The sequence below is a fragment of the Enoplosus armatus genome, chromosome 3 (assembly GCF_043641665.1).
Source record: "Enoplosus armatus isolate fEnoArm2 chromosome 3, fEnoArm2.hap1, whole genome shotgun sequence".
Lineage (NCBI taxonomy): Eukaryota > Metazoa > Chordata > Actinopteri > Centrarchiformes > Enoplosidae > Enoplosus > Enoplosus armatus.
The window spans coordinates 6,481,747-6,503,778 of record NC_092182.1 but is presented as its reverse complement, the minus strand read 5'-3'; the positions used below and the strand labels follow the sequence as shown (position 1 = coordinate 6,503,778).

The 22,032-nt window shown below is 42.6% G+C and overlaps 2 protein-coding genes across 2 annotated transcripts in view; both read left to right on the top strand.

The window, feature by feature from the left end:
- dnah1 (dynein, axonemal, heavy chain 1) overlaps positions 1-6,432 on the top strand; it is a 29,144-nt gene extending 22,712 nt beyond the window's left edge. The window contains exons 67-77 of the mRNA XM_070902661.1: positions 66-224; positions 964-1,095; positions 1,197-1,367; positions 1,539-1,718; positions 2,030-2,206; positions 3,239-3,409; positions 3,699-3,829; positions 4,875-5,019; positions 5,231-5,437; positions 5,667-5,901; positions 6,311-6,432. Coding sequence (XP_070758762.1) covers positions 66-224; positions 964-1,095; positions 1,197-1,367; positions 1,539-1,718; positions 2,030-2,206; positions 3,239-3,409; positions 3,699-3,829; positions 4,875-5,019; positions 5,231-5,437; positions 5,667-5,901; positions 6,311-6,432 — 1,830 coding nt within the window. The remainder of the gene's footprint in view (positions 1-65; positions 225-963; positions 1,096-1,196; positions 1,368-1,538; positions 1,719-2,029; positions 2,207-3,238; positions 3,410-3,698; positions 3,830-4,874; positions 5,020-5,230; positions 5,438-5,666; positions 5,902-6,310) is intronic.
- Positions 6,433-6,992: 560 nt separating this feature from the next.
- mapkapk3 (MAPK activated protein kinase 3) lies at positions 6,993-19,706 on the top strand. The gene is made up of 10 exons (XM_070902662.1): positions 6,993-7,714; positions 12,436-12,575; positions 14,809-14,873; positions 15,114-15,193; positions 15,292-15,418; positions 15,552-15,627; positions 15,749-15,873; positions 16,627-16,712; positions 16,831-16,911; positions 18,989-19,706. The coding sequence occupies exons 1-10, from the start codon at positions 7,421-7,423 to the stop codon at positions 19,142-19,144; spliced, it is 1,230 nt and encodes a 409-aa protein (XP_070758763.1). The 5' UTR covers positions 6,993-7,420; the 3' UTR covers positions 19,145-19,706.
- The last annotated feature ends 2,326 nt before the right edge of the window (positions 19,707-22,032 follow it).

Here is a 22,032-nt window from a genome sequence, read left to right as displayed (position 1 = left end):
TGCTCTACAGTATGTGACAGCAGTATTTATGGTGTTATTCCTTGTTTTCTCCATCACTGCCCCAGACGTCAGACCTGTCAGTGGTCTTCCAGGAGTCGTCCCCCTCCACTCCTCTCATCTTTGTCCTCTCTCCTGGAACTGACCCTGCTGCCGACCTCTACAAGTTTGCCGACGTCATGCAGTTCTCCAAGAAAATGAGTGCCATCTCTCTGGGCCAAGGCCAGGTCAGGGCCTGGGGGATGCCTGGGAATTCTCTCTCTCTCTCTCTCTCTCTCTCTCTGTCTGACTCTGGAGGAAAGCCACTGTAAATCACTTTCTCACGGAACCAGGCCATTCTCATTTGTCTTGTTAAGAATGGCCACCTCTGTGCTAATTGTTTTCTCTATTTCTGACCACAGGCAAGGACAATGTTACCATGCTACTTTGACAGATGCTAGATTCCAGGACACCATAAATGAGCTAAAAAAAACAGCCTATCATAATAACATATAATTAACAATCATGTGCAGGTTTTATGATAACTGCAGAGTCATGCTACCCAAACCTGAAGCCTAATGGCTGGCCAAACATTTCTCCCAGCAACACACTATCCCTGTGGCTATTCAATAGGTGTTTAGTGTGTGTTTATCACATTACTTGCAATTATGTGAATTAGAATCCTGGCTCACGCTGGGCTGTTGCATCGCCTTGTCCTCAGTTTCTGTCTACATTAAACTGAGGGCTCCTAAGAATGTCAGTCGTTGTATATTCCAAGAATGGGCTAGAATGTCAAACTGGCTGTAGGGAGATCTGCTGTATCCCACAGTCAAAATATTCCTTGTGTCACCCTCTCCTTAAATAAGGATCAAACTAGGAAAAGTGGATGTTGTCTCTTAATTTAAAGCCTCGTGTTAAGCTTACTGTTTGTGGCACAACCCTTGTTGCTGTCTTCATCTGCTTTTCCTTTGCTGTTGTGTGATTCAGGGCCCCTGGGCTGAGATCATGATGCACGCTGCCATGGAAAGAGGCCAGTGGGTTTTCTTCCAGAACTGTCACCTGGCGCCCAGCTGGATGCCTGCCCTGGAGAGACTCATTGAGAACATCGACCCAGTAAAGGTCACAACATGTACTGTACACCATAGCAGTATTGTATGTTAAACAAAGCCTTTCATTGACTCTTACAGTGTTAATTACATGTCGCACAACCACCCATACAGGTGCACAAGGACTTCCGTCTGTGGCTCACAAGTCTTCCCAGCAACAAATTCCCAGTGTCCATTCTCCAAAATGGGTCAAAGATGACCATTGAGCCTCCCAGGGGAATCAAGGCCAATCTACAGAAAACCTACCTGAGGATCACAAATGATTATATTTCCACCTCCAATAAGGTCTGCCGAGTCTTCACTCACCATCCCACTGAGTCTGTTCCTGCTTATTATATTTATCTCCTTATACTTTTGATTTATAAAACCTGCCCTTTTGGATCCGTTTTGTTTTTCAGAACATCCAGTATCTAGTAGTATCTCCAACTTGTTCCTCTCCTCTCCTTTGCTCTCCAGACATCACACTTGAAGTCTTTGCTCCTGTCTCTGTGTCTCTTCCATGGGATTGCTCTGGAGCGAAGGAAGTTTGGCCCACTGGGCTTTAACATTCCCTACGAGTTCACTGACGGAGACCTGAACATCTGCATCAGCCAACTCAAAATGTTCCTGGACGAGTACCAGGACATCCCGTACAAGGTGGGGAAGAGAAGTCTGTATTCAACTACCTGTTAAGAACAACGTTTCTTCCAAAGCCACGTGATTTGCAATTTGCAATCTGCAATTTCTTTCTCTTGCTGTTCTCTTTTCCTCTTTCTGCTTTTGTATCGTCACTCTCGTCCTGTCAGCTCAGTCCTCCTTACTCATCATGAATTACACATGTCCATTGCTCACAGTTTATTGCTATTATGAAATGTTTCTTATCACTGTGGATAGCTGAGGTATAAGCTTACAGAAACATGTAAGCCATTCAGTAAGAAACAGAAGCTTTTTGTCCTCCACCTGTCCAGGTGCTAAAATACACCGCAGGAGAGATTAATTATGGCGGCCGTGTGACAGATGACTGGGACAGACGATGTCTGCTTAGTGTGCTGGAGGATTTCTACTGCTCCGCTGTGCTTATTGATGATCATGTCTACTCTTCGTCTGGAGTCTACCGGCAGATAGACACAAATCTGGATATCAAGGTTAGATAAACACATTAGCATTCAAAAGATTGTGATAAGAGTATAGTATTAGAATTGACCTTTGTCTGCATCAGTTGGTAGACTCCAAAAGTGCATATATTTGTTAGGGTTAGGAATATTATTATTAGGACGGTAACACAAGTATACATAATGGTGAGTCTTCAACAGGTGACATATTGCAAAACAGTCACCTACAAAATGTGACGATACTTTTACTGCAGACATCAGTCATATGCAATATGTACTAATTGCATTAAAGGGTCATTTCACCAAAACTGGGTGAAACAACCCTTTTAGAGACAGCAACACTGACATGATTGCCATAATTCACATGCCATTCAAATATAAAGCAGCCATAAAGTGCAAAAGAGTTGAATTGCCAGAAATGACAACAGTTCCAGAATTAACATGTATATACAAGACTTACTGCAAGTGTATTGATAACATATTGCAAGAGGCCATATGACAGTACTTTTATAATTATTTGTCCCACCCCATATATCGTCACTTAAAACAAAAAATGGAGAAATTGGGAATAGCCCTACTTTTATGAGTTTGTTTATGAGGTTGTTCTCTAACAAGTTCAAAATAACACAAAGGTTTCTCTGTTTTTGCTTCCTTTCACAATCAAAGAAACGCAAGTAGTGAGACTGTAAGTATTTGTCATGTTGCAAAAAATATAACCATACATATCTGCACTTAAGCAGGTGTAGTTGTTGCACATGATGAGTCTGCACATCCTGAAAAGTTCAAAATATTCAAATTTTTATGATCAAAACTAAAGCCTTGAATGCATTAAATCGGTAAAATTCCCAGTTAAACATACTGTTGTTTCTTCATGCACCATTTTTCTCATGAGACTGAGTTTAACATAATGAAATGTGCAGAGCCACAGGTTGTATATACGATTTTATGAATTCATGATCTTGTATGCAAAGTGTCACATACAAATCAAAGCGCAACAACTTCTGAACTAATTGATGACAGTTGGTGTCAGCGAGTAACCTGTTGTCATGACAATTCCAAACCTAGGGTTACTTGGCATACATTCGTGGTTTGCCCATCAATGATACACCTGAGATATTTGGTCTTCATGACAACGCCAACATCAGCTTTGCCCAGAATGAGACCTTCGCCCTGCTGGGAGCCGTGGTTCGTCTCCAGCCTCGAGCTGCGTCTGCTGGGGGCAAAACTCTGGAGGAGGTATAAATATCTATTGATTTCATTGATTTTTTTTACTCTTTTTTTAGTTCTACTTGCATCATGTTATGGTATGTACACTACTAATTTAATACAGATTAAGAGGTGCGGGACATGAGAAAGCGCTATCATTTTTTCCATTAACATGTTTTTAGCCAAGCATACTTAACTGCACAATGTTGTTCAACCTGTCAGGAATGTGGTTGTGATTTGTGAAGTGTTGGACCTTTTCTAAATGCCTGGACAGAAGACGTGATGTTTCATCTGTGCTGTGCCTCTTCCTGTGCCGTAGATAGTGGAGGAGATAGTGGTGGGCATTGTTGAAAAGATTCCTCAGCCTTTCAGCGTTCAGGAGGTGATGGAGAAGTACCCAGTCCTCTATGAAGAGTCTATGAACACAGTGCTCATCCAGGAGGTCATCAGGTAACGTTAGGCCGTACTGTGAGATAAAATCACAAACCTATTTTAAAAGCATTTTTTAAAGATTTAAAGAGATACTCATCCAGCAGGAGAACAAATGTCTACAGTTTGGTAATTCTTTGAGATTGGAGAAAGAAACTCCCGTCTGTGTGGCACTGAAAGCATCTTTGACAATATTTAGCTCACTGTATGCAGCTGGGTCCAGAATAAATCAGTGATTCTGCTCAATGTCAATGTAAAATGATTTCACTTTTAGGTAAAAATAATAATTAAATGTGTAACCAGTAATGTAATATCTCTGTTTGAGACCAGTAGCTGAAATTGTACCCCTCAACAGTCACAGCAAGTCAAAGCCATAATTATATGATCGTACTGTAGTAATAACAGCTTTTGTAGTTAAGTGTGAGCTGCTGTAGCTTGTGATGTCAGCAACTTGTACAGAGACAGAAAGATTGTATTTGCTGAATCATTGGTATTGGTCAACAGTCCTATGGGATATTATATAACTCTTTACACTATGGGATAGTAAAAGCTGTTGTGTTGTCTTCATGTTATAAACAAGGTCTATGGTGGCCAGCGTTGTGTTTTTGTTTTGTTGATTTGTGTGTCTATGAACGTATTTTGAAGTCTTGTTTACAGTTTGTCCTTGGCCTAATCAATGACACCATCTGAAAATCTTTGGCTATTAGTAACTTATTGGTAGTTTACGTATTATTACTTGACTTTCATTTGTAACTAAATCTAACAGGTATGTTAATTAAGGTTATATCAGGCTGTAACAACAGGTTGGAAACATCATTACACCATTTAGGGCCCTCAGAGTGAATTCTTTAAATATTTATTTTACATTTTTACTTTCTGACGTAGAACTGCTATGTATTTGTCTTGCCACAACTTGATCAAAGGAACACACACGAGTGATGCACATGTTCTTATAATGGTTTAATAATAGGCTAATAGTAGGATCCATGAATCTGAGTAGTACTCAGTCAGCCAGTTTAAATCATTATTAGTTCATTAATTGGTCCTTGTATGGTTTGTCTTTCAGATATAACAAGTTGCTGGCAGTCATCTCTCAGAGCCTCAGTGATATCGTGAAGGCTCTGAAGGGTTTAGTGGTGATGTCATCAGAGCTGGAGCTTATGGCCACCAGCCTGTTCAACAACATGGTGCCTGATATGTGGAAAGCCAAGGCAAGACACACACACTGAACTAATATTGTGACATGATCTGTGCGTGTTATTGTGTGCAGTTGGGGATGAGACATTTGACATTTGGTAGTGATTTCAGTGTACGGAACATCAGATGAACTCTCATTTCTGTCCTGCTCTAATAAGTCCAGGCTCTGCTTTCTAAGAATACATGACTCTTTTTGTCTATCCGTGTGTCTCTCTTCCCCTGCAGGCCTACCCGTCTCTGAAGCCTCTGGCTTCCTGGGTGTCAGACCTGCTTCAGAGGATCAATTTCCTGCAGAGATGGATCTCTAATGGCATCCCACCTGCCTTCTGGATTAGCGGTTTCTTTTTCCCCCAGGCATTTCTCACCGGTACCCTCCAGAATTACGCCCGTCGCTCCGGCACCTCCATCGACACCATTGGATTTGACTTTGAGGTCAGACAATGAACTGTTATCTGACAGTCTGAGGCATTGCCACTGTTTCTGCCTCACCAGCTAAAAACATACAGGTTTTTTTCTGTCAGGTATAGCATTACATATTTACCACCGTATACCATATACGGTATGTTTTTATCACAACTGCTTTGAGGATTTATTTTGAATGTTTCATACTGATTGTTATGCTGTTTCTTCCTCATCTCCTTTGTTATCCCTTCTTCCTCAGGTAATAGTGAAGTCTGTGTCAGAGATAACAGAGAAACCAAACACAGGCTGTTACATCCACGGTCTATTCCTGGAGGGGGCTCGCTGGGACAACAAGGCAGGACAACTCACAGAGTCCAGGCCCAAGGAGCTCTACACAGAAATGGCCGTCATCCGGCTGATCCCAAAACCCGATCGCAAAGCTCCAACCTCTGGGGTCTACGTCTGCCCGATCTACAAGACCCTCACACGTGCTGGTTAGTACGCCCAGTATCTGAGCATGATTCATCTATATTACAAATTATGTTATTTGTTAGATTACATAGTGCTTGGTTAAGAAGTTGTAGAGATTTATGAAATTAGTCAAGGATGATTAAATGAAACTTCTGCTCAGTGTATTAACCCTGTGTTTCAGTTAGACTAGGTGTTGGGCTGCTCGCTTTAGTGTTTGTGTGTATCTCCTTTTGGTGGTTTTATTACCCGCCCAAAAATAGACTCCAGTTAGTGTCCTGTTTCACGAAGCGTCTGAAAGTGCTGCTCTGTATTTTCCACCCACAGCACGCAGCCAACAACACCTTGTGCTGGTATGCTGGGCTGCTCAGATGGAAAAAACACAAACAATTTAAATGTCCTCATGTCACTGAACTGCTCTGTGTGCGTTTGCAGGGACTCTGTCGACCACCGGTCATTCCACCAACTATGTGATTGCGGTGGAGCTGCCTACATCTCACAGTCAGAGACACTGGATCAAACAGGGAGTCGCCCTCATCTGTGCACTGGACTACTAAATACAGACACACACACACACACACACACACTTTTTCACATACAGGAAACAAACACCTGTCTTTATGTTGTATCTTTGCTTTACAGCCGACAACGATGATGATTGCAGTTGTGGTTGCTTAGACAGAATCAAACACTTTTCTCAACACAACTTATGCCACTAAAAATGAGCTCATTGAAATTCTCCTTTAGTCCTGGTAATAAACAGTTTCTCACAATGCATATTAGTGTCATATTGTTATGTAAGATTATTTACTATGATAAAATTCACTTGATTAGAGGGATCCTGCTCCAGTGGGGTTTTCAACACACTATACTTAAACTTTCAGGACCAGACACCTCTATGTTTTACTCTAAATCTACTCTTGACTATTATAAACCAATAGCCAGCTTCTCTCTCCACACTGGACATTGAACTGAATACCCGTCCTGCTCCTTTAAGGCGCGTGCGGCCAGATGAGAGTCATGTCTGAACTGTAGGAGGGTGGCGCTTAAACAAACAGTGACAGTGACTGGCCATGTGAGCACTGATCAACGGGAAACTGAGATCACCAGAATCAACAGAAGAGCTTCCTCGCTGTTCTCTGTGAAGGACTTCTCTGACAGGAGTTCATTCTTTTTGTGTGACATTCAGGTGTTTTCAAATATTTGGATTGCTCTGAAGAGACAGCTTTGACCGGCTAACAGAATAGTTCCCATAGGAAGAATAGGCGGGTGTTTAAGTTCAGTGAGAGAAAATATTTATAGTGTGGATGAAACAAGTGTAGTTGTTTTATAAGCTACAGTGTGCATACAGTGGGATTACTGAATCACTGTGGGGAGTCCTCACAGGGGCTGCGGTGCCCAGGATAACCCGACGCGCCAGCGGTGCTGAAGGACTCCTCTCAGATTTACCGGAGGGCAGCAGGAGTCATCGCGTTACTTTGGTGAATTACTCACGCTTTCTTTTCTTCTCCGGAGCACCGCTGGTGACAACAAGCCGGCGTGAACATGCTACAAAATGGAAACGAAAAGGAGAAACCGCAGCAAGCGCCAAGGGCTGAGGCAGAGCCGGACTCCCCGGCCGGCAACCCGAAACAGGAGCCGGGGCTGCCCGCTCTCCCGGCCACTGACACTGACAGCGAGTCCGCGCACTTCCCGTTGCCCGTGTATCCCAAACTGGAGATAAAGCGCAACGCGGTGACGGACGATTATAAGATCTCCAGTCAGGTCCTGGGCTTAGGGATCAATGGCAAAGTCCTTCAGTGCTTCAGCAAGAAGACCGGAGAGAAGTGCGCGCTGAAGGTACTGAAGTCACCTGACACTGTAGAGTTGTCAGCGGGGTGGTAGAGGATGGACCCCCTCAGCTCAGGAGTGAACCTCAGTTAGCCCAGTCAGTACTTTGACCCATAAAAGTTAAACCTATAGATAACATAAAATCTGTGTGTCCCAGATAATCATAATTGAAAAATAGACCTGTTTTAGTTGTGTTTACAAACATAAAGTAGATATAAGACATTTTTAACTGTGTGGAAATAGTTTTGTCAAGTGTCAAGGCCTGTTAATCAGTTCCAAAAAAAACAGGCTGCAGGCGAGTATTTTACATTTTGCTGGTGAATCTACACACGTACATTTGTTAAGATTTAGATCATGAATTGGTCGTTTAAATGCAAACAGTTGTAATTGTACAGTTGTGTTTCTAAGAGTTGGAAAGTGGGTTCACTTTTCACCTTTATTGAGGTCAGATTTCTGTCACGTGACTTGTGTAATAGAAAGGCTGACTGGTGTACATGCATGTCTGTGTGCCTGCCGCTCACGTTGGGTTTGACATGTACTGTACATGTTGCCCACTGAGCTCACACGCTCCACATGTGGACAGGCTATATGTGATCATGGAGCTGTTGTTTCCTGGAACCTCAGCCTATCTCTGGATCAGATTCAAGTTAAGGGCTCACTCAGCCATATGCTATGACATGTAACGCTGCTTCATAGAGGCACATGGATTTTGACAGGGACACCTTATTCCGGGGCACAGTGGAAACTTGGGCTCGCCTTCGTACACGCGTAGACGCACACAAGCACGGGTTGTCAGGCTGTCACCTGTCACCACTGGGCCACAGACTCCGAGAGATTTACTGGTTTACAGTAATCCATCTGGATCTGAGCTGTCAAAGCGGGCAGCAGCAGTGTCACAAGCAGAGCTGCGTTGTAGACCCGGTCCTCTGGGGTAGAAAGAGAGACAGAGGGTGAGAAAGAGAGATAAACTGCAGCAGAAAATAGGAAGTCACAAACAAAAGACGAAAGGCCAAGAGGGATGGGATGCTTGATAGCATCATGTCAGGCTGGGAGAGAAAAAAACACAGTTGCTGCTTGACAGCAGAGGGAAGTGATTAAAAATGGATGTTGCCGAAAAATCTTCAGGCAGCTTGCTGAATCTAAGCTGTTTACGTGGTAGCACAGCACAAGAGTGCAAGAAAACAAAACAAAGAGAAAGCTAACAGCAGGCCAGGGTGACCCCAGCTTTGAGAAAGCACCACAAACCCACCACTCAGCATCTGAAGACCCTTTGCTCTCTGAAGACCCAGTTAAAAGGATTGAGAGATGACAAAGGAAACAGTCATGAAATCACTATGAGCCTACTCTGTTGTAGCGCTTACTGGCGTCCGTGTTGGTTTGCTTGTGAATTAGATTGTACTGGACTAAGTGACAGTTTTTTGATTGTACCTGATGGAGTTTTTATTCTACTTTATTACCTTTTCAGCTAATTAAAAACTTTTCCTGTATTTTTTTTTTATCTCAATCTCAAATAGATGGCAAAAGGAAATAATGGAGAGTGTTTGATGTGGAGGGGGCTGAGGAGAGTTGACCAGCTCACTGGCTTTTTAATTAAGTGTTGCTCTGAGCGCTAAACGTAATGGATGGGTATTGGTTTAATCCACTTTGCAGCAGAGCTGGAGGTGAGCCACCCGTTTGATGTAATTCAGTTGCAGTCATCATTATTCTTTTAACTTGAATTTGTCTGACTCCTCTGAAGAGATGGACCTTAGAGAGCCCTGTGGTGCACGGCAGTTCTCTTGAGCACCGCCATTAACTGTTAATGCCACTGGAAGCATGTATTTGGCCGGCAACTGTTCCATTTTAGCGTCTGAAGTGCCTTCCAGCTTAGTGCACGGAAAGATTTACAAGCTGCGGGTCTGTGTACAGGCTTCCATTCATAGTCAAGTCTTCCCTTTGACATATTTGCGTGCGTTCACCTCTGTGGTCAGCCCTTTGGCATGCTGGTGGCACATCTGGGTTTCCTCTGGGACCCTACTACCCTACTACCCTACTACTACTGAGACCAAACTGTCCTGAAGTTTCTCAGTGGTTTGGTCAGGCACTGCAGGGAAGAGGTTGTGTGTGGAACCTTCACCCAGATCTTATACCTGCTCGCTCCAGGCAGCCGGTGCTGTTAAACAAGTTTATCAGTCTCAGAGGTTTGGGCTTATAAGTCTCCATTGACTCTCAGGCTTCGGGTGCTTGTTGTGCAATGCAAGCTCATGATCTGCTTTGACTGTAGCATGAAGGAGGAAACCCGCTGCAGTGCTGAAGCAAGAGGAGATCCTCAGTGGTTGAGGATCTTTTGTCTTATTCAAAAGAGCTGGAAGTTGTGTGTGTTGTCGATCACTTCCGCTCTCGGTTCAGCTCATACAACACAGAGGAACTTTATGTTTTTATTGCCCACTGGGGACATTCACTTGGGATTTAGAGTAAAGTACACTGCAGTTTACCGCCGATGTCATGGAAAAACATACCAAAATATTCTCTGTATGTTGTCCTTACTTGAGTTGAAAGTTTGTAGTCTACTGAGTTTGTTGTGTCAGTTGTTGATAATTGGGCATTCAATCAGCATGTTAGCATTGTCATTGTGAACATGCTGTCATGCTGTGTTAGCATTCAAGTACAGCCTCACAGAGCCGCTAGTGTGGCTGTAGACTCTTAGTCTTGTTAAAAACTGCTTTTCAAAAAAAGCAGGAGTGATGTGTCAGTGTTATTACATTTTAGTCATAAGCTAAATGTAGTGGAGCAGTAAGTTATAGCATTGTTATTGCTGCACAAAGCAGGTATAGACAATCATTAGAGCACAATGTATATTAACACTTAATGATGGTGTATACCTCTACTTAGACCGCTTTGCAGTCTACTTTATGAGCAGCGCTTTATTGGTAGAGGTTGTAAAAATAAACCACCTTTTATCAAGATATACAGACCAGCACTCTGACAGCCACTAATATTTAATATAGTGTAAACATGTCGGAACAATATGAGTGTGTGTGTGTGTGTGTGTGTGTGTGAGAGAGAGAGAAGTGAGGAGGGAGTTTCAGGTGAAAGGTAGTGTGCTGTTAAACTCGGGGCATTATCAGGTAAAGGTGTGTGTGTGTGTGTGTGTGTGTGTGTGTGTGTGTGTGTCTCAGTGTGTGTTACAGTCTCTATGGACAGATCTGGTTGGTTTAGAGGAGTTTGAGGATGTGGTTGATTGGCTTAGAGCAGGATCAGGGACAAGTGTGCGCTTAGTCTCCATGATGTCGCCTCACATGAGAAAAGAGTCCATCAGAGGATTAGCTGTGTCTGTGTGTCTCTCTCTCTCTCTCTTGGTCGTCTCCCCCTTTAGTGTTTTATTTGCGTATTTAATCCACACAGTCCACTTTTATTGTGGCCAATTCTGGTTCATTGCAGGAAATGAAGGAAACCAGCTCACAAGCTGTCTGCTCTGATTAAACTCTTTATGACTTTGATGACATGAATGACATAGCAGAAACAAACCTGCCCGCTGCTTTGCTTTACAAAATAGGACACATGTAGCAGCAGATCAGGCAAATAAGTCACCGGAAACCCTCAACTTCTACTTTCAACACCCCACTGCTCTGAAACACTCGGCCCCTCACTTCCTCTTTCACATTAGCGAGCCAAAAAAAACACAATCTTTCGAGCTGTTCTCACTTTTGGAGTTTCCAAGAAATGTGGAATTATTTCAATTCCTCACATAGAATTGAATCTGAGATGTTATAAATATTCGTTTGAAGTTGGCTGTTAGAGGACACGGGTTTAGTGTGTGTGTGTGTGTGTGTGTGTGTGTGTGTGTGTGTGTGTGTCTGTCTGTCACATGTCAATGAGTCAGCCTCTCTATGTGTTATGTAGTCCGGACTCGGTCTGTGACCAGACCAGCCTTGTGAACAGCAGGAGGCCGCTCCATCACTGTCACATCCAAAAATACACACTGACTGAAGATGTGTGCTATGTCGAGGTCCACCACCTGCTGTGTGTGTGTGCTATGTTGCTGTGTGTGTGTGTGTGTGTGTGTGTGTGTGTGTTAGCATGCATCTGCTTATGTCAAACACACATCTTGTCCTGTGACCAGGCTCCCTTGTGGACTATATGTGTGTCCTGAAGAAGACAGTCAATAATTTTGTTTTCATTATTACAAGCTTGGCAGACTACACTGACGATTTGTTGTTGACCAAATGAGTATAATATCTGATGTGATGCTGTATATTTTGGTTGACATTATTATTACAGTATGAATAAGGATTCTTTCTGATGTCAACATTTGTTGACAATTAATCTACCTATCACTTTATATCCATCACAGTTTCCTGAAGCCCAAAGTTTGCTTGTTCTGTCCAACCATCAGTCCAAAACCCAAAGACACAGAGTTTGCAATAATATAAAACAGAGAAAGCAAACCCTCACAATTGAGCAGCTAAAACCTGGGAATATTTGAAATTCTTTCCTGGAAAATGAATCAAACGATTAACAGATTATCAAAATAGTTCATCCACTAATCGATGCTCCAAGTCACATGTTCCTGTTGTTCATTACTTGAGGCCAAAAGCTTCATACATGTAAAACAAAACCTTAAATAACTCATTTGACATGATTATAACATGATCATATAAGTTCATCACTTTTGTCATACACTGAAAATGATTGTCTGTTAATCACTCATTGATTCTGTAGACCTCATTCTCTCCCTGTGCGTCTCCCAGATTCTCTACGACAGCCCCAAAGCCAGACGAGAGGTGGAGCTCCACTGGCGAGTGTCAGGAGGGCCGTATATCGTTCGCATCCTCAGCCTGTATGAGAACATGCATCATGGGAAGAAGTGCCTGCTCATCATCATGGAGTGGTAGGATTCACATTTCACTAATCTACCCATCAGTTTACACACCCTGACCTATCAGATCTACTTTCCTTGGCAACCATGTATTTCCTTATCTCCACATCTGGTGACATTTAGAGTAAATGATCAGATGAACTGAAGGATTAAATTCTCCCATTTAAAAACTTGATTGTTGACATTAAGTAGATAAAGGATTTCCATTGGACAGGGACAAGTACTGCTATTTTAATATCAGGCTCAAAACATGCAACAGAGCTTACAGTGACTACAAATTCCCTTAAGTCACAGCTCTGTGTGGGAGCACTGATATGAAACAGGACGATGTGGACTTGTCTAATTCGCCACTTGTCAACAAATGTCAACAGTTGACCAGAAAATGGGAAGTTACAGTCGCTCTCAGTTTAACAGGTTTCCACTGGAAATAAATAACATATGCTCTGTAGTGAATAAAGACTTGTAACACCACATATTTCTTTCAACAATATGCTGCCATCTCCACAAATCAACACACAATCATAATATACATTTAAAGCTGAAAGTGATGGTTTATGTGAACCACATATGTTGTGTCCTGTGTAGATATGGGTAAAGAGCTTTAGAGATCTTCCCGTCAACTGACAACATTTGTGGAAAAGGTGCTCAGCTGAAGCCATTCTCCTGAAATCATTTCAATATATCGAATAGGCTCATATATTGTCCCGCAAAGTAGAGCCTCGTGTGTGTGTGTGTGTGTGTCAGCAGTGACAAAAGCATAAGGGCAGACCATTAACACATGCTAAAGGTCAGCCATAAAGCCTGACACTCAAAGACGAGACAAAGTGAAGACGTCAGCACTGATGGTGAGATAGACAGGTGGACAGATTTCCATCTGGGCTTCACATGTCACGACAAACTGTCCATAATAATACCCCGAGTGAAAGTGTGTGTGTGTGTGTGTGTGTGTGTGCTTTGACGTGCATACATGTAGTTGACCTTTGTGCTTTTTATTTCCCCTTCTTCCACTTGTGAATGGAAAAAAAAATATAATAATTCAGAGGAAAGGGAGAAACTGTGACAGCAGAGAAATGACACTGTTCTCTGTTCGTGGGAATTTTGATCAGTGACTAACTTTATCTCATTATCACATTTATTGACACAGCAGCTGTATGTGTGGTACTGTATGTTTGTTTGTGTGTGTGTGTGTGCTCTCAGTAATCTCTCTTCCTATCTGAGCAAGGGTCAGCACAGCCCACTCGCAGTCAGCAGCGCACAATCACACTCTCATTTCTCTCTCAGCTATCTGTTCATCTGTGTGCTCACAAAGCCACAAAAAGTACGCTCTTACTTAAAGCACATCAGTGCACGTCCACGTCACAATGAGCACAAACACACTTTTCTGAGGATCAGAAGGGAGAGTTTCCAGACATCAGGTTGTGAGAGTGGGGAGTGGGAGGCTCAAACATCTGATTCCGAAACATTTGTGGTGGTGAGAGTGTCTGAACTTTTAAAGAATTAGGTCATCTGTCTCGAGTAGGAGGTGTGATCATCACCTTCCGCGTTGTGATACAGTATATTATTGTCATGTTACTGTTGGAGTTTTTGTTTGTCAGAATGATGAAATACAGTATAATTTCACATAAACCCTGTTGGTTCTCTTCAATGATAACATGTCGATACTTCTTCTGTCTTTGATCCAGTTTTCTTCTCTGTTTTACTGCAGAGGACTTTAGCTCAGAGTTTTTAGAATTTCAGTTTCGCTTACCATTTCTCATCATGAAACTGAGAGCTTTAGGTGAGTGTGTTTTGAACTATAAAACAACTCGACAGATTTCCACTGAAGTCCAATGCAGTGGCTCACACTGTAAAATGTAAAATCGTCTTCAGTCTACTTTGCAGCTATAACTGTGATGCTTTGTGCAGATACAGAAGTCTAAAAAAAACACATGTATTTATTAGTGTCAGCTCTGATTCGTTACTTATCACATTATTGTTTCCCAGTGTCTTCCCAGTGCTGCATGACATGAGTAGAAATTACTTACATTGGAAAATGTATAACTTTTATTTTGGCATGTGTTTTTTTTTCTTCAGAAGGCGGATTGCTGATCTGCTCAGTGATCACAAACGTTTGTAGAATGCTCAGAAATTTGTATTAACTTTATTCAAAGTTGATTTGGTGACATTACGCCCTGGAGTGTCATTTTTGCATTATGTTAATTGTGTGTGTGTGTGTGTGTGTGTGTGTGTGCGTGTGCGTGCCCAGTATGGAGGGAGGAGAACTGTTCAGCCGGATCCAGGCCAGAGGAGACCAGGCCTTCACTGAGAAAGGTGAGGACTGACGGAGGGATGGACTGTGTTATAAACACGTCACAGGATGTCAGAGAGAAAGAATGAACCATTATTCCCAGGAAGGAGCGATATTAGGCAGACATCTTGGATAACATCAGACGGAACAGAAAAGATGTCCTTTTCTTCAACATGACCTCTGTTTTATATGTATCTTTTGTTGTTGCGATACTGGAATTGCTTCTGGTTTGAGAGAGTGTGTGTGCCTTCTTTTCTTCCCAGAGGCTTCTGAGATCATGAGGGACATCGGCACGGCCATCGACTTTCTCCACAACATTAACATTGCGCACAGAGACATAAAGGTGCCACCACCCAAATCATGAAGAAATGTGATCAGTTCTGAGTCATTAAAGGAGAGTTTGTCATATTTTTTTTACTTCTTCTTCTGCCTCCTAACCAGCCAGAGAACCTGCTGTACACCAACAGAGAAAGAAACGGCATCCTCAAATTAACAGACTTTGGCTTTGCTAAGGAGACGACGCTACACAACCCTCTACAGACCCCCTGTTACACACCGTACTATGTGGGTAAGTTGCCTTACGGTATGTTGCTGACAGATGGACTGTTTACAGACATTTGACAGATTTTTTAAAAGGAAAAAAATTATCTTTACCAAAGCCATTTTTTTTCATCTCTGTGTTTGTTTTTTTCCATGATAAGCTCCTGAAGTTTTGGGTCCGGAGAAGTATGACAAGTCATGTGACATGTGGTCTCTGGGCGTCATCATGTACATCCTGTGAGTACTGGGTGTGGGATAGGGTGTGGGGCCAACGTGGACACAAATGTTTTTGCATGATGCCTTCATGTATATGTATAATGCCAAACAAAGTGGAGGTGAATCATGTTTGTCTCTGTAGGTTGTGTGGCTTCCCTCCATTTTACTCCAACACGGGCCAGGCCATTTCTCCGGGGATGAAGAGGAGGATCAGGATGGGCCAGTACGAATTCCCCAACCCAGAGTGGGCTGAGGTGTCACAGGAAGGTGAGAATCCAACCCCCCCCCCCCCCCCCCCCCAAAAAAAAAACAAACCCACACACAGGCCACACTGATACTTAGAAATTTGAAAATGCTTGTTTTTCTCTCAATTTTTCAGCCCTGGAGGTTTTAAAAAAAACAACCATAAACCTGTATCTTCAATGATGATAATGATAATGAATCACTATTTTAAACTCTGCCAACACAAACACAAAGATATGTCAGCATCACTGTATTCAGCACACAATATGTGATAGTCAGAGGTAAAAAAAAAACACCTAACCTTTCCGGCTGAGACCAAGCAGAGTAACCGAGCTGCCTGTCGAAAATGTCCATTCAGTTCAACTCTTTACCAGACGATGGTGGCAGCGGACAGTTTTGTGGTTTTTCCAGCTGAAAGGGAGAGGTGACGAAATTGAACCATTTTGTAATCTGCATTTTTCTGGTGAACCCGGTCTGACATGTGGACAGCGTTGGCGTATTCATCTGCATCAGTGTGGACATGGTCTTGTAAAGCTTGCAGCACCCCTGCCAAAAACAGGAAACCTCAAAACTGTAGTGCCGCACTGACCTAGTCGAAGACATTCTCACATAGAAAACCTCAGTACATGATCTCTTCTCTCTCAAGTAATTCTATTTGCTGTATAAGTAGGCCAGTCTGTCCCTGAGACCAGGAAAAGCTTCATGAGACAAAAGATTTGCATGTGTGTGTGTGTAATTATGTAATTAATGTAATTATCTTCGTCCTTGCTCTTCCAGCAAAAGACTTGATCCATCAGCTTCTGAAGACAGACCCTAACGAGAGAATGACTATCACTCAATTTATGAACCACCCCTGGATTAATGTGAGTATCTGTGTGTCAAGTACAGACAGACCTTGTTTACTTCCTGTACTGCTTCCTGTTTGTCTGTGCATCATAGCATTCATCTGTGTGTGTGTGTGTGTGTGTTTGCACTCTGCAGCAGTCTATGGTGGTTCCCTCCACTCCGCTCCACACCACCCGGGTCCTGACTGAAGACAGAGAGATGTGGGAGGATGTGAAGGTCAGAAGCACAGCAACACTGACCCCCTCTGGTCACACATGTATATTACATGTTGTCGCTGCCAGGCTGTCAGAGCTTTAGGTTGGTTAGGTTGTTACAGGGGCACTCCAGTAAATTAAGTATTACACATCCATAAATTGTAGAGGCCAGAGACGGACTGAAAAAAAAGGAGCGTCAAGTATTCGTCTCCCATTTTGCAACTCAAGAACATCTTTCATTACACCCTCCATTCCTGGTAAATACCCATATCTTTCAAACTCCACTCCCTCAGTTTGTAATTATTTCTGTAAATTAAAAAAAGTCTCCGAACCCAAGCTGAGATACCTCTGATGACATCACTGTGACATCAGAGGTATCTCAGCCTTTACAAAGCTCCTCCAGAGCCACAGAAGACATATAAAATACTGTTTTCACAGTCTGAGCAGTACTCTCAATGACTAGTAAGCTGATTTTCATGTGTAAAATCAGTGGAGTACCCTTTTAATGATTACAGTTACCACTCATCATCATTACCACATGAAAACCAGCAAAGGAAAACCGTCAGTTTAGATTTATTTTTTACACCCTTCAGTGAATGAAACTAATTAAAATGTTTCAAAATTGAGATAATTTTTTTTGTGCATCACCATCTTGTTGATCTGATGATGGCCACTAGGGGAAAGCAGAGGTCACACTGTAGTCTGTACTATGAGTTAGTTCAGTGTAACATCTAACACACACACTTAAACACAAAGGAGCTCAGCTGCCCTGTGTCATTGATTTACACAGAGAAATGTGTGTAAAGACCTAGAACGCTGTTTGCCTCTCATCCAGTCACTGTGGGGTTAATTCCCCAGGTCTGTACATAATGTCTTGTTGTGCAATCGTATATTTTTCAGTGGCTGTAAATGTGAACAAAAATCATGAGTAGAATGGCACATTCCTTCACACAAGTTTGAAGCGATAAGGTATGAAAAGAGTATTTCTCCAAAACGATACGCACACAATACGCCACTGTTCCGTTCTGCAATGGGCAAAGATGCGTTGCGCAAAAAAAATCACGGATTGCACTCCTGAACAACCACTTCTCAAAAAGCACAAATACATTCTTTCTACATCGGTAGTTTGGATCACGACCGACAAGTGGCCTGAAATCATGAACCATGAAGGAGGAAGAGTTTGAGGGCTAACATTTCCAGGCCTGTGCCTCTGAGCTCCATTTTGCAGACCGGTCTTTTGACTTTTTTTTTTTTTAATCTGAGGCCTGCATTTGCTCCAGCTTCTCTTGCCCTCGGCCAGTGGTGATTTGACCTTTCCCCATCTCATAAAAATGTTCCCTGACGGGTTTTTCTCTTCCCTGTCCACCTTTGTTTATTTCTCCCTGCTCTACAAATCATTTAGTGAATTACTGTGTACTATAGAACAACCCTTAAAGGAGTAGTTTGACATTTTGGCTTATTCGGTTAATTGCAGAGAGTTTAAAAAGATTGATACCACTCTCATGTCTGTATGTTAAACGTCTGGCTAAAGCCAGCAGACAGTTATCTTAGCACAAAGACTGGAAACAGCTAACCTGGCTCTGCCCAAAGGTAATCAACTCCCTGCCAAGAAATAGTCTAGCACATAACCCCCGGTTACGAGATATAAACATGTTAATTAGTGAGCTTGGACAGAGCCAGGCCAGCTGTTTCTCCGTGCTTCCAGTCTTTATGCTAAGCTAACAGGCTGCTGGCAACAGCTACATATTTACTGTACAGACATGAGAGTGGTATCGATTTTCTCATTTTACTCTCAGCAAGAAAGCAAATGAATGTATTTCCCAAAATGTCAAACTATTGCTTAAAACATGTATGCTCTAGTTAAAAGTAGTGTGGAGGGGTAAAAGTAGCTATGTCAATCATTTTAAAGCTCCTAACGCACCAGTTTAAATCATTTGACATTTGAAAAGATCGGTTGAGAATAGGACTCAACAAAGGTGTAGTTCTTACAGATGTGCCCTGTATAGTATCCACCCCGCCCCTTGTTGTATATAGCGGGAGTAGTCCTCACTGAACTAACACACTCTGCTGTACCTGATCCTCTGCCCTGCCTTTCACAGGAAGAGATGACCAGCGCTTTGGCGACCATGCGCGTCGACTACGACCAGGTGAAGATCAAAGACCTCGACACTTCCAGCAATCCGCTACTCAACAAGAGACGCAAGAAGGCCGCCGCAGGGGCCAAGAGCGGGTCCACGGTCTGCCAAAGTCAGTGAGACTCAGAGGAGCCTGGAAATGCAGGCAGAACAGCCAATGATGATGAAAAAGCAGCGCAGAGGAGGGAGGAGAAGTTGATTTGTGCAGGAGAGGATCATTTAGAGACCTGCTCGGGACTCTTGAGAGACTGGATGTTGAGGAAATGTTCCAGGAAGTAAAGGGACAACAAAGGAAGAACATCAAAGTTAGCTGGACTTTTATAAGACATATCAAGACATGATATCACCTGTTTCTCCTATAAGTGGTGGAAATCAACAGCTCTCTGATTTTTGATTATTTTTATGTGTGTATGTCAGATGTTGTATGTTAGATCTTGACTGGTTGTAAGAGTGTCTGTGTGCAGACATGAAGTATTTGTAGTGACCATGTTTTGTGTATTTGAATGCTGGGCTGTCCTTTGTAACTATGCACTAGTGTGCAAATCACACACACACACACACAGACACAGACAAACCGACTGTAGACAGACTGTGAAACTAGAACACTCACTTTTACCTGCGTTGTCTTAATATTGTCTTTTGCTGCCTTCCTTTCAGGAATTAAAGCAAAGTCTGACTCTGACTGTCTCGTCAATAAAATGTAGCCTCCATAATCACCTGTAGTTGAACCCAAGGGAGTATTTTTCATAGAAGCAACAATAAAATGGCCTCACGCGCACTATCAGGCGCTGCGTTTTAATCTGCTGCCGGTCAACACTGTGTCCTCTTAATGGAGCTGTGAGAGGCAGCGCACAACCTGCTGTTTCCTGTCAGTGTGAGGCCAGAGAGCGTTATGTAAGCAGAAGTGGGGTAATGGCTGGCTGTGCAACATGGATGAGTTGTGACACTTCTCTTGAGAAAGGTTTTTTGTGTGTGTGTGTGTGTGTGTTCATGCAGCTTGAGTAAAATGCTTCCAGGAAATAGGGGCCGTCACATGAGCAAGACAGTGCAGCCTCTAATGTAAAGTACATCTACTCCGGTTGTAAATAAGACTTTATAAAGTAAAAGTGTTCATGTGCAAGATGTTTCTTTTCTGTGGACCTTTGGAAGTATTGTTTTTGTAATCGTGCCTTTCAGGCTTTTGTGCGGCTGCTATAAATAGCAGCAGTGGAGTAGTTATTTGGGACGGAGCCATCTGACTTGGTGTCCGACTGGAAAAGGTCAACATTATTATTATGTTTAGATTACATGGTAAGCTACCTTTCCCCCACTTCGATCACATGGGCCCCCTGCAGTATTTGGGGAATAGGTTAGGGGAAGCTTAACATAAAAAAACCGACTTGGCTTCCCTGCTGTAAATATGGGACGTCAGCCATGATTATATGTGGCCCAAATAGAGCATGACCTCTCAGCTGTTGTTTGGTGCTCCGTGTCATTGAAGACAGAATAAGACAGTAAGAATAAGAGAGTATTTGTGGGTGGAATGTTACAGTATGTTGCAAATGACCTCAAAGGGAGGCCACGGTAAAGTATTTTTCCTTTGTTAGTCAGCCATTTTAAAGAGGCGTACGCTGACATGATTACAGTATATATCTGTCACACTAATATGATGTTGACACAACAGCGTCTGTACACTTCCTACTTGTTTTATTCCACTGAGGTCACTGATCCTCCCCCTCTCGAGGTTTACAAACACCAGAGTCCTTGGCATTGACATTAAGAGAATTATTAGGTCAGGGGGTCAGCAGATAGGTTCAGTCATGGGTCAGTTTTTACAGCGTAGAGATATGTTTTAAACACTTTTGTTTGTTTGATTTTTTTTTCCTTGTGGAAGATAGATTGATTCAAAAGAAAATCTTGCCTGTGTAGCTTCATTTCAAGTCCAAGCTTGTGCAGTAGCCCAGTAATGGATGAGAAATTGTGTTTTTGAATGATTCATGATGATTCAAGTCTTCTGTTATTGTGATGTAGGCTACAGTCAAAGATGTGACAGTCCCTCATGAGAAAAGACATCATATCTCTGCCTGAAATATCATATATAGTAATATTAGCTTTTTTCCATTGATTGTTATATTTATAAAAAATGCCCAAAACTGTTTTAATGCCCCCTTTCCCTTCAAAAAAGAAAACTCCAAATTAAGGAGCCAAAAAATTGAGGTGGAGGTCCTACATTAGGTCATGTTAGCTACTACCTCACACCAAAACTTAGGTTGGAATTAAGTTTTATGCTGCACTATTCAAAATGTGTTGTCTCATGCTGGGCTGTGAGACAGGTCCGGCTAGTCACACAGTGAGTGTGCGGAGCGATCGCTTTGCCCTTTAGGGAGGAATGTGAGATCAGTTGAGAGCCAGCTGACCTTCAACTGTTTCGCCCCCTCTCTGTCATGCTCAGTCCATGTTGTCTGAACCTTGCGGAGCTCCATTTGTTCCCTTTCTGTACGTTTCATGGCCTTTATGTTTTGAAGACCTCAACAACTCCCTGCCTTTCTCTTCTCTATCTTCTATGTGTGTGTGTGATTGACTCATTAATACACAGATGTGCAGTTACAGCCCTCGTGCTCGACAATTAGTGTCATCATTATCACAGGCTGCTTATAAGGGTCTCATTATTACCACTGAAATAGCCTCGTGTTAAGAGTGTCTCTGCTTCCCCTGGCCACCAAATGTACATGATTTCATAGCGTTGTACCCCAAAACTGCTCAAACTAGCTCATTCACAGAGTCCACAGGTCTTTTGTTGGCCTCCGTCACTAATGCCTGTCTCTCTAGGCAGACTTATACCTGCACTGTACTGAATAGTCAGTGTCTTGGTATTTCTTCTGGCATCCTCCCTTGTGACTGGTGCAGTAACTTCTCAGCAAGCTTGTCCCAGATTTATTTTCTAATCCTTGTTTAGCTTCATGATCCCCTGTCACACCTTGATTACACACAGGTGATCTCTGTTCAACATAGAAAAACAGTAGGCTGCA